This window comes from Ranitomeya imitator, chromosome 8, assembly GCF_032444005.1.
Source record: "Ranitomeya imitator isolate aRanImi1 chromosome 8, aRanImi1.pri, whole genome shotgun sequence".
Taxonomy (NCBI): domain Eukaryota; kingdom Metazoa; phylum Chordata; class Amphibia; order Anura; family Dendrobatidae; genus Ranitomeya; species Ranitomeya imitator.
The window spans coordinates 161,727,473-161,740,550 of NC_091289.1; the positions used below are offsets into that span (position 1 = coordinate 161,727,473).

General features: G+C 41.5%; 1 protein-coding gene across 1 annotated transcript in view; it reads right to left on the reverse strand.

Annotated features, from left to right (window-relative positions):
• Positions 1-13,078, reverse strand: part of LOC138648195 (ADAMTS-like protein 2) — an 80,953-nt gene that overhangs the window by 17,692 nt on the left and 50,183 nt on the right. The window contains exons 7-9 of the mRNA XM_069737705.1: positions 6,634-6,714; positions 5,096-5,271; positions 830-1,088 (exon numbers count right to left, since the gene is read on the reverse strand). Coding sequence (XP_069593806.1) covers positions 830-1,088; positions 5,096-5,271; positions 6,634-6,714 — 516 coding nt within the window. The remainder of the gene's footprint in view (positions 1-829; positions 1,089-5,095; positions 5,272-6,633; positions 6,715-13,078) is intronic.

Genomic DNA, 13,078 nt, shown 5'->3' on the forward strand with positions numbered 1-13,078 from the left:
ACCACTGAGCTTATATGTCACTGACTCGATTTATGATGAGCTCACAATATTAGTCACATGGCAGAAACACTCACTGTGAAAAAACCAGCAGGGAAATGTTTTACCTCAGAGAGGAGCAGCTGCGAGTCCCTGCTATTTTGGCTGTATACTCACTTATCATAAGTGACTTATGCTTCCTCTCCTAACTAGGAGCTGTTATATGAGCCGGCCATGAACTGGAGCAGCTCTGCATGGCCAGACATAGCCATTACACAGTATATAGTAGCGGTCTATTAATTAGATTAACCCAATACAGGAACATTTTTTTAACACATCTAATTGTGAAACGTATTATTATTTCACGATCTATGTACCGTACTTTGTTCATGGACAACCCCCTTAAGTTGTCTGTACACCACAGCCATGGTTCCTGAGTCCCCTATATGCATAAACATTCAGCCCGGCTGAGCATGTATTTGTTTTTAATGGGCTACCAGACATTTCTGGCACTAAGTTTATCTTCTGGGAAAAAGGATCTGGTGGTGTAAATCAACATGCCTGATCCTTCTCTGTCCCAGCATTATATGTCAGGAGATAGTTTTGACGCCCCTATACATATTATATAGTTCTGCTGAATTGAATTGAATTGAGTCAATTTTAATCTATTTTTTTCCATTTAGCACCAGTTTGATAATAATTTACTCAATCCAAACTAGAGGGTTCATCAATTAGGTAACAGACAATAAATCGAGAAAATCTATGTTCCAATATCTCCAGGTTTAGCAATCTCCAGAAACATCTACATTCTCCATTATAGCACCACTGAAGGATCAATGGACATTGAGCTTACTGTCTGTTTGGTCTTCTACAATCACTTGTTCTTTTGCAGCGCCATCTTGGTGTACAAAGGATCTTTCTGTGTCCTCAGCGTTTTCCCAGTTAAAAGTGTCCATAGACTCAGACTCAATCTGAGCTCCACTTTGCATATTACTTGGAGCTTGAAGAATAGGTTGTATTGGTTCGGAAAGAAGAGGCAGCGGTGCTTCTGGGGCACGAGGTACTGTGTATTCATAGGTAATGTGTGGGATCTTTCCGTTGAAATTATAGTACTAAAAAAAATAGAAGAATAAATTATTATTTCTAAGAACATTGATGATAGCAAACATTTATCAAACACATTTGTTTTTCTACTGCAAGATATTGAGCAGGGGGCGGACCCGATGACCCCGGAGGTCCCATCCAACTCTAACATTCGATGATTCTACGATGACACAATCAAGTTACAGATAAGTGCGGGCTGGACCTTTTCATCGATTATTTGAGATGTAAACCTACTGCCATATTTTATATAGCAGTTATAGAAACTTGATTCCAGCTCACCCAGTTGCTCTATGCTCATCCACCTGGGGCTCAGACACCGGCCTCAGCCAAGGATAATAGAAAAAATTGAAGTCCGGCTCAACAGGACTGGATTTTCCTTTTCTTTTTCAAAAGAATATATGGTGCATACAAAGGAAAAATTGACATGGCCGACATGACCCAGTCGACGCTTTTCAACTGCACTAGGCAGTCTTACTCATGAGTAAGAAAACGAAAAGTGTCGACTCGGTCATGTCAAGTCGACCATGTAAATGTTTCTTTTGTATGCACCATGTTTTCTTTTGAAAAATAAAAAGAAATGGAAAATCCAGTCCTGTTGAGACGGACTCCAATTTTTTATATTTTACATAGCAATTGATACCACCTATCCCTATATGACTATACGTGCTTGGCTAAACCAACAATTTATAAGCGATTATAAGAGAGTGTAAAAAAACAAACAAATAAGAAGCATAAAAACAGTACTGAACTCTTTAGCCCCTCACCAATCTCAATACCCCCATATACATTAGATTTAATTATCCCGAACCCACTGACTTGTATTTGATGTGCATGGGGGTCTCCCGACTCTCCCCTGACAGATGATTTTGAGGGAATGAAGAATGGGGGCAGTTGGAATTTCAACAGCCAATATTTTCATTTTAAGAGGAGATAAGCCACCGCCAGAAGTCTTGTGTCAGCTTTCTCCTCTCTCCTCATTGAAAAAAGCATGGAGGAGTCAGGAGAAAAAGTCTGCTAAGGTCAGCACACTGACAACTGTAACTCACCAGGTGAAAAATATTTTCGCAGCATGCACTACTCTTTGCTGTATCTCGGACAAGACTTGACCATTTAAGTCTATGGGTGCTCAAATTTTTTTTTATCCCATATGGAGCCTTCCTTATGGTATCCGATTTTTATGGATAGATTGCCATTATTAACCTAGGAAACTGTATTAAAACATACAGTGAAGAGCAAAAGGGTAACAACATTTTGAACTTTTGACTTTCAGGCTCCATATTTCATTATCCACTTCAGCTTTGAACTTGAGACTGCCATCATTTTATAGACAATCATCTTGGATATCTCATACATAAATTTGTCTTGCAACTATTTAGCATATGATTAGTTATCCAGATTCTTGCCATGTCACAGCATTGTTACTGTTTTTCTCCTAAAGATATAAATTTAATTTTTATTATTTTGTTAGTATTTTGTAAATCCACCTTTAGCTTTCAACACTGTCTGAATCCTCTGCTCGCAATCAGATTTAAACATGTGTAGACCGAAATATGATCTCAGGTCTCTTCTACACTTTCCCAAGGTTGGCGCATACTGGTCAACTCAGTTGGGTATGTATACAGATTGTTCTTCGATTGTACCCACAAGTTTTCAATTGGGTTGAGATCTGGGGACTGTGTGGGCCAGTCCAGCACCTCTACTTCACTGTCATTGAACCATTTCTTTGCCAATCTCGACATATGCTTTGTGTAATTGTCCTGTTGGAACACTACGTCGTTCTTTTCATACCCATAGTACTTGAGTGTATGAAGTAACTCATCTTGTAGGATACTCACATATATCTCAGCATTGAGTCCACCATCGATCTTGATCAAGTATCCAATGCCTTTGACTGTGAAACAACCTCATATCAGGCTTCCTCCACTGAACTTGACATTTCCTTCAATTTCTCGATCCGTTAGCCCCTTTTTCCCTTGTTTCTTAAAGACCCATTTGCACCTATCAGAGCCTAGTCTACTGACTTTCGTCTCATCGCCCCAACTCACTCTTTTCAAATCTTTGAATGTCCACTTTTTATACTTGTGTGCAAACTCGAACTGACGCTTCTTATGACGATATTGAAGTTGAGATTTCATCACCTTTTTTTCGTGCCACCATTCCAGACTTGTGAAATGTGCGTCGCACGGTGCTTGCATTGACATCTGTGATCTCATTATTATGAAGTATACGAGCCACCTCCAATGCCGTGTTTGTCGCACCTGAACTGACAGACCTTGTAATGAGCTGACTTGAAAATTGGATGATTTTTTATATGCTCATCCGACCCCGGCCTAACGCAAGTGTTCCAATGGTCAACTGCCATTCTTCATTTATAGGCTGCCAGTGATAACGTACTATACCGATATTTGAACGCTGCAACCAATCACTTGCCTCATTGGCCAGGCGTTATATTTACTGATATGTCATGTCATCACAGGTAGCCTGTAGACAACAACAGGAATTTGCAGTGAAGCAATTTGTCTGTTTTTAACTTTATGATTTGGTTCTTTTTTTTTGCATCTTTCAAAGTCTGCGGAGGTAAAAGACACCAGAGCGGCACCAGAGGATTCTTTATGGGTTGATCTCCAAAAAAACTATTTTGGTTGGGAGCTCAGAATCATTTCCTCTGGTATGCAAGATGCTCATAGTCCAACACTAAAGTTATGGCTTAGTTGAAAAACTCATAGTCCCAGATTCATGATTTGCAATTCTTTTAAGTCACTTTTCTGTTTTGTCTTGTGGTATTCGTTGTAGTTTTTGGCACCAAATTCTTCAAAATGGCTTCACGAATTTTGCACACAGACAAAAAAAATATATTTATTTTTGTCTTTGACCTGTTTGGTGATGTTTAGTAGAAACTGTCGCACATTTCAATAAATGGGGTAAACATTGTGCCAAAATATCTGATGTATATAAGATAACTTCATGGGAAGACTAAAGTACATTTGCGATAAATTTTTGAAAAAGTCATTAATAATGAATCAAGCAGAAACCCTAAACTATGTCCACAGTGGTGAACATAAAAAGAACACTACATATTAAATAGACCTAAAAAAAGGTGCAAATTGAAAAAATTAATATGGGGCAAACAAAACAAAAGGAACAAAACACTAAAAACGTTTGTAGAAAAAAAACAGGCACAAATGCAACAATGAATAAATCCCATAGTTGTGATATGACCCGTTTCTATATGCTACATGTATATTTTTTCTATCTGTTTTATGACAGAAATTCTAAAATCAACATATATAAGGTATAAATCTAAGATATCTCACAAGACACAAAACTACCGTATATAAAGAAAGCACAAAAACAGCACACTAATACAACTTTATGGATACACAAGAAGTGTGAGCCTACTCAGTTTACTTTCTACTGACAGAATACCAAAACCTAAGAGCACCAAGTGTCAATTCTTAATTATGGCACTGATCAGTTCAGTTCTTTTTAAGGCCACCTTTATGCAAAGTGTCTAAGAGTAAAACTGGCTTTGTTGCCCATAGCAACCAATCATAGTTAAGCTTTCATTTCATAAACTGCTCTGGGAAAATGAAAGCTGCTCTGTGATTGGTTGCTATGGGAAACAAAGCCAGCTTTACTCTGTTTTGATAAATGCCGCCATTACTCGCTCGCAGCATCAACATAAAAGAATGCAAATTATTTTAATAACTAATTTTTCTGATGTCACAAGGAGGTTCACAAACTTTAACGCTTATTGAAGCACCAAGAAAAGTTAGAAATTAATCTGTGTGCTGTGGGGGGAGCATAGATGACCTTTTTTTTAATGTTTTGCAGTTTGTAAAAAAGTACCAAGAAAATAACCATTTATGTCCATAATATACAAGACAACGTAGGCCCACTAAGATTTATCCTTTATGCCCTTTAATCCTGGGCTACCTGTGATGTCTGTATCTATAAATGTATAACTACATGATGTTTATAGGCATGCAGATGGGCTGGGGTCTCACACACACACCATGACACTGAGGGACTGGTTAGTAGGTCCTGGCGTAGTTAGGTATTCCAGTCCCTCACTGTGGACATTTGGGGGTCGTCGATACTTGACCAAGGTCCCAGCAACACGAAAGTTCTGAGGATTATCCATCATCATGTTTCCATTAATGTAGAAATTCCCGGCGGAGTCTGCAAGAGCTAGGGAGAAATAAAAAGGATATGAAATAGAATAAAAATGGGAAAATTATATCTGTTATAAAAAAAAGAATCAGTAACTGTAACCAGTAACCGGCTCAGAGTTTATCCTGTGATGCACATTTAGGATTATGGGGGGTTTTCAAAGACATTCATTTAAAGGTCTTGCCCAGTTAAAAACAAGTTATCACCTATCCATAGGATAGATAATAACTTATTGATCAGTGGAGGTCCCAACACCAGTTACCAGAATGGGGCACTTTTATCCCCATTAGAATGCAGCAGCAGTGCAAATGCGTCACTACAGCTCCATTTATTCCCTATGAGGTAGAATGAACGAATGAAGAAGCAGTTGGGCATCTAACTTGCCGCTCTATTTTGTAATGGGGACAAAAGTGTCCTGTTGGGAGAAAAAAATTCCCAATCTGCCGATCAGTTCATTTTCCAGAAATTGGATTGCCACTGATCGGTAAATTATCACCTATCCCAGAGGTCTGCCAGGTTAGGGACCCACTGAGAGGTTCGCTGTAATGCAGTGGGCTTACACATTCTGATCAAAATGTTAACTAAGAAATTTGGCTTATAAATTCTGATGTAAAATACTGATCAAATATTGACAGTGTGAACGTGACCCAAGAGTTTTAATGCTTTTGTCCATATAGCTCATATATAATGTGACTCTGTTCACGCCAATCATTTTAAACTACGGCATACTGAATCTTTGCATGTGAAGGATAGCCTGCCTACAGCTTTGCTCTATATTCTTAGAGGGTTAACTTTTCTGTACTCTTTGTGCTAAAATAAATATGAGATATTTTGGAGCCATAAATAACACCTTCTACCAAGACAATAAACGACTAAAACAAATGGCAAATATGTATATGTACATCTGCAAAGAGTTTGTATGTTCTCTCCGTGTTTGCGTGGGTTTCCTCCGGGCACTCCGGTTTCCTCCCACATTCCAAAGACATACTGATAGGGAATTTAGATTGTGAGCCCCATTGGGGACAGTGATGATAATGTATGCAAAACGGTAAAGCGCTGCGGAATATGTTAGCGCTATATATAAATAAAGATTATTATTATTATAAACTCCTTCAAACAGTTTAATCTAATTTAAATTTCTTATCATCACATACGTTATCATTTTATTCACAAAATGTGATATAGGACGCACCACACCGATAATTGGATAGTTCATACATAGATATAAATCTGTATAGGAGAAACATCTTCACCTCTACATTTTCACTATTTTTCATTAACAGATAAGGAGATATCAAAATGCATACTAATATGTAGCCAGAATGAACAAAAGACTTTTTATTAGGAAATGAGCAAAGGACCGTAGTTTCTGACTCTCACCTAGAATATTTTCAGTATTTCTTTTTTCTGTGATAAGGATGTCAAACGCCTTTGCGGGAATTGTTGTGATAAGTGCATAACCTGGAATTTATGAGAAAAAAATGACATAAATAGAATGAGATGGCATGTATGTTTAAATGAAGAAAAAAAAACAAAACCCTTTCTTAACATTATATGACTTGTATTCTGCATTTTTAGTTAGCACTTTTACCTCTCTGAAATCTATGACTATCATCTGTCCCTGAGCTCAGCTCGAAAGCAGGCAGAGACAAGATTCTATGATATCCCCCATAAACGGCACACAAAGAAAAAAGAAAATCTTGCTCCCCTATTTCTCTGTAACACACCCTGAAAAAAGAAATAGAACCGAGGACATTAAGAAACAGTACTGAGCAGTCTAGCTGTGAATCCATCTGTTGCGCCAAGCAGGGCCGGCGTCAGCACCCGGCACACCTGGGCAAATGCCGGGGCCCTAGAGAGAGAGGGGGGCCCACTCACGCTGTCATAGATACAGCTGGGAGAGCAGAGCAGGAGAACATGCTCTCTCCGCCCACAAAGTCACTGCTGGCTGCGTTCTCTTAACCCCTATGTGCCAGCTCTGACACAAGCATCTTCTCACTCAGTCAGTGCAGCCAGGCAGGCACACATAGCGGTTAAGAGAAGGCAGCCAGTGTGACATTGTTTGTGGGCAGAGAGAGCACGTTCTCCTGCTCTGATCTCCGCCCCTGGCTGGCTGCAGTGCTGCTGAACTTATCAGACAGATTCCGGAAGAGCTCCTATCAGTGCCTGAGTGAGTGGCACTTGTTGTGAATTCCGCTCTTGGGCTCCCTCCGGTGGTTGTAAGTGGCACTTTTGTGAGTTCTGCTCTTGGGCTCCCTCCGGTGGTTTTAAGTGGTATGGCTGCTCCTTGGATTTAGCAGTCTGCTGCTGCTTCCACTAATTGTCTTTCTGCTCGGCTATTTATGCCTGGCTCTTTCCTTCAGCCAGTGCCACTTGTCAATGTTTCCTGGCTGGATTCACATCTCTGCTTGGATTTTCCTGGTTTCCTGACCAGTTCAGCAAAGATAAGTTCTGGCTTTGCTCATTTCAGTCCACTTGTTGTGGACTTATTGTTCTGTGCATTCTACATTTGTCCAGCTTGTCAGTATGGATTATTTCTGTTAGCTGGAAGCTCTGGGAAGCAGATTTACCCTCCACACCTTTAGTCAGGTGTGGAGATTTTTGTAAACTCTGTGTGGATTGTTTTGTAGTTTTTATACTGACCGCACAGTATCCTTACCTGTCCTATCTATCAAGCTAGACTGGCCTCCTATGCTAAAATCTGATTTCATTTCTGCGTATGTTATTTTCCCCTCCTCTCACCGTCAATATTTGTGGGGGGCTATCTTTCCTTTGGGGATTTTCTCTGAGGCAAGATAGGTTTCCTGTTTCCATCTTTAGGGGAAGTTAGATCTTAGGCTGTGCCGAGGGGTCTAGGGAGCGTCAGGTACCCCCCATGGCTATTTTTAGTTGCGCTGCTAGGTTCAGGGTTTGCGGTCAGTACAGATACCACCTCCTTCAGAGCTTGTCTCATGTTGTTCCTAAACCACCAGATCATAACAGTAAAAACACAGCCTATTCTGACGTCTGAATTCCTGCCGTTCTGTTCTAGTCAAAATCCTATCACATTGCATAGGCTCAGGACTCTGCTCAGAGGACACTGCCATATGGTGCACAGCTTTGCGCTCGCGCAGACGCCGATCAATCTGAATGGCTAGAGACATAGATTCGCTCAAACCGACAGGCGTAGAGAAGCCCACTATAACATCTTTAAGGGCTTCAGAAAGACCTTTTCTGAAAATAGCAGCCAGAGCCTCCTCATTCCATTTAGTGAGCACAGACCATTTTCTAAATTTCTGGCAGTATAATTCTGCCGCTTCCTGACCTTGACACAAGGCCAACAGGGTTTTTTCTGCATGATCCACAGAATTACATTCGTCATACAATAATCCGAGCGCTTGAAAAAATGCGTCTACATTCAATAATGCCGGATCCCCTGATTCAAGAGAAAAAGCCCAGTCTTGAGGGTCACCCTGCAGCAAGGATATGATGATTTTTACTTGCTGAATGGGATCACCAGAAGAACGGGGTTTCAAAGCAAAAAACAATTTGCAGTTATTTTTAAAGTTCAAAAACTTGGATCTGTCCCCAAAAAACAAATCAGGAGTAGGAATTCTAGGCTCTAAAGCCGGAGTCTGGACAACATAATCTTGGCTACTCTGTACTCTTGCAGCAAGTTGATCCACACGAGAAAACAAACCCTGAACATCCATGCCAGAGCATAAATCCTGAACCACCCAGAAATCAAGAGGAAAAAAGAGACAAAACAGAGCACAGAAAAAAAAAATGGTTCAGAACTTTCTTTTCCTGCTTTTGAGATGCGTTTAATTCATTTTTGGCCACTTGTACTGTTATGATCTGGTGGTTTAGGAACAACATGAGACAAGCTCTGAAGGAGGTGGTATCTGTACTGACCGCAAACCCTGAACCTAGCAGCGCAACTAAAAATAGCCGTGGGGGGTACCTGACGCTCCCTAGACCCCTTGGCACAGCCTAAGATCTAACTTCCCCTAAAGATGGAAACAGGAAACCTATCTTGCCTCAGAGAAAATCCCCAAAGGAAAGTTAGCCCCCCACAAATATTGATGGTGAGAGGAGGGGAAAATAACATACGCAGAAATGAAATCAGATTTTAGCATAGGAGGCCAGTCTAGCTTGATAGATAGGACAGGAAAGGATACTGTGCGGTCAGTATAAAAACTACAAAACAATCCACACAGAGTTTACAAAAATCTCCACACCTGACTAAAGGTGTGGAGGGTAAATCTGCTTCCCAGAGCTTCCAGCTAACAGAAATAATCCATACTGACAAGCTGGACAAATATAGAATGCACAGAACAATAAGTCCACAACAAGTGGACTGAAATGAGCAAAGCCAGAACTTATCTTTGCTGAACTGGTCAGGAAACCAGGAAAATCCAAGCAGAGATGTGAATCCAGCCAGGAAACATTGACAAGTGGCACTGGCTGAAGGAAAGAGCCAGGCATAAATAGCCGAGCAGAAAGACAATTAGTGGAAGCAGCAGCAGACTGCTAAATCCAAGGAGCAGCCATACCACTTAAAACCACCGGAGGGAGCCCAAGAGCAGAACTCACAAAAGTGCCACTTACAACCACCGGAGGGAGCCCAAGAGCGGAATTCACAACAGGCACTGCTATATACTACATGGGCAGCTGGGCTGCTATATACTATGTGGGCTGGGCTGCTATATACTACGTGGGTTGGGCTGCTATATACTACGTGGGCTGGGCTGCTATATACTATGTGGGCTGCTATATACTACATCTGCTGCGCTGCTATATACTACGTGGGCTGGGCTGCTATATACTACGTGGGCTGCTATATACTACGTGGGTTGCTATATAGTACGTGGGCTGCTATATACTACGTGGGCAGCTGGGCTGCTATATACTACGTGGGCTGGGCTGCTATATACTACGTGGGCTGCTATATACTACGGGGGCTGGGCTGCTATATACTATGTGGGCTGTGCTATATACTACATGGGCTGCTATATGCTACGTGGGCTGCTATATACTACATTGGCTGCTATATACTACGTGGGCTGGGCTATATACTACATGGGCTGCTATATGCTACGTGGGCTGCTATATACTACATTGGCTGCTATATACTACGTGGGCTAGGCTGCTATATACTACGTGGGCTGCTATATACTACGCGGGCTGCTATATACTACGTAGGCTGCTATATACTACATGGGCTGCTATATACTACCTGGGCCAGGCTGCTATATACTACGTGGGCTGGGCTGCTATATACTACGTGGGCTGTGCTATATACTACATGGGCTGCTATATGCTACGTGGGCTGCTAAATACTACATTGGCTGCTATATACTACGTGGGCTGTGCTATATACTACATGGGCTGCTATATGCTACGTGGGCTGCTATATACTACATTGGCTGCTATATACTACGTGGGCTGTGCTAAATACTACATTGGCTGCTATATACTATGTGGGCTGTGCTATATACTACATGGGCTGCTATATGCTACGTGGGCTGCTATATACTACATTGGCTGCTATATACTACGTGGGCTGGGCTGCTATATACTACGTGGGCTGTGCTATATACTACATGGGCTGCTATATGCTACGTGGGCTGCTATATACTACATTGGCTGCTATATACTACGTGGGCTAGGCTGCTATATACTATGTGGGCTGCTATATACTACGTGGGCTGCTATATACTACGTAGGCTGCTATATACTACATGGGCTGCTATATACTACATGGGCCAGGCTGCTATATACTACGTGGGCTGGGCTGCTATATACTACGTGGGCTGTGCTATATACTACATGGGCTGCTATATGCTACGTGGGCTGCTAAATACTACATTGGCTGCTATATACTACGTGGGCTGTGCTACATACTACATGGGCTGCTATATGCTACGTGGGCTGCTATATACTACATTGGCTGCTATATACTACGTGGGCTGGGCTGCTGTATACTACGTGGGCTGCTATATACTACGTGGGCTGCTATATACTACGTGGGCTGCTATATACTACATGGGCTGCTATATACTACGTGGGCCAGGCTGCTATATACTACGTGGGCTGGGCTGCTATATACTACGTGGGCTGCTATATACTACGTGGGCTGTGTTATATACTACGTGGGCAGTGTTATATACTACGTTGGCAGTGTTATATACTACGTGGGCTGCTATATACTACGTGGGCAGTGCTGTATACTACTATGTGGGCAGTGCTGTATACTACTGTGTGGCTGTGCTATATACTACTATGTGGGCAGTGCTGTATACTACTATGTGGGCAGTGCTGTATACTACTGTGTGGGCTGTGCTATATACTACTGTGTGGGCTGTGCTATATACTATTGTGTGGGCTGTGCTATATACTACTGTGTGGGCTGTGCTATATACTACTGTGTGGGCTGTGCTGTATACTACTGTATGGGCAGTGCTGTATACTACTATGTGGGCTGTGCTGTATACTACATGGCTGTTCTATAAACTATGTGGGCCGTGTTATATACTATGTGGCTGTGCTATATACTATATGGGCTGTTATATGATACGTGGGCTGTGCTATATACTACGTGGCTGTGTTATATGCTACGTGGGCTGTTATATACTACATGGCTGTGTTATATACTACGTGGGCTGTGTTATATACTACATGGCTGTGTTTATATGCGATCATGAATCGTGGTATGTGTTAAAGGGGGGGCCCACTGAGACTCTTTCGCCCGGGGCCCTCAAAAACCTGGAGCCGGCCCTGGCGCCAAGATAAAATACTTATAACTAGCAGCAGCATCTGCGTGAATGTCTCCGCCTCTGTCTCTCTCTACTGTAGTATGTCCCTCTTCCTCCTCTTTTCCCTCCTAATAGAATCTATGGGCATCACCTCTAATCTGATCCTTCCATGTATGAACTTCTTTGTATAGATCAGGAAATTTAGACAAAGTGAATAGTGCAGGAGGGAGGGGAAGAGTTTTTAAGTGGAGATAAAAAGCATTTTTCTGCAGTCAGCTATACCATCACACTCTTACCTTTGAGTGTATCATTGACTCTAACAATATTTTTCGCCTGAAAACGAGTCCTCGTAGGCTTACATTGTAACAGGGTATTCCAGCTCACATAGACCCCCATATGAGCCAGCAATTCGAAAAATAAGTCATGTGACATATATATCTGTGTAACCTAATTTTTGCTGATCCCACTACATTTACAAACAGAACAGTATGTAGTAAGCTCCTGAAAGTGCAATTTTTGTGGTTGAAAGCAGAGAGATTTTAATATTTTAAAGGGTTCATCAAGATTTTTTTTTTAAGTTGATTGGTGGTGAATGGTGATATAACTCAGCACTGAGGATGATCCGTTGGAGAACCATGTATCAAACTTGCAATGATCTAATATAACAGTAGTGATTTATTCTAAGGATAGATCATCAGTTTTAAAAACCTGGTTCACCCCTTTAACATTATGTCTATGAAGGAGATTTGGGGCTGTGTATAAGAAAACATGCTAGTAAGACTAGAAATAGATATTCAAGGAATCATTCTACTTATCAGTGAAAGTCTAGATCAGAACCAATGTGCCAAATGTATTACTACATCACAGCCCTTAAAGGGAATCTGTAGGCAGGTTTTTGCTATGTAATCTGAAAGCAGAATGAGGTACGGGTTAAAACGCAGATTTCAGCGATGCCTCTTATCAAGCTCTATGGCACCTCACTGTCTATGGAAATTGTATATACAGAGTCTGGTGTGGGCGGGGTTAGCTGTGGTGTGGGCGGGGTTAGCTTCCTCAGCTCTGCTGCATTGCTTAACCCCTTCATGACC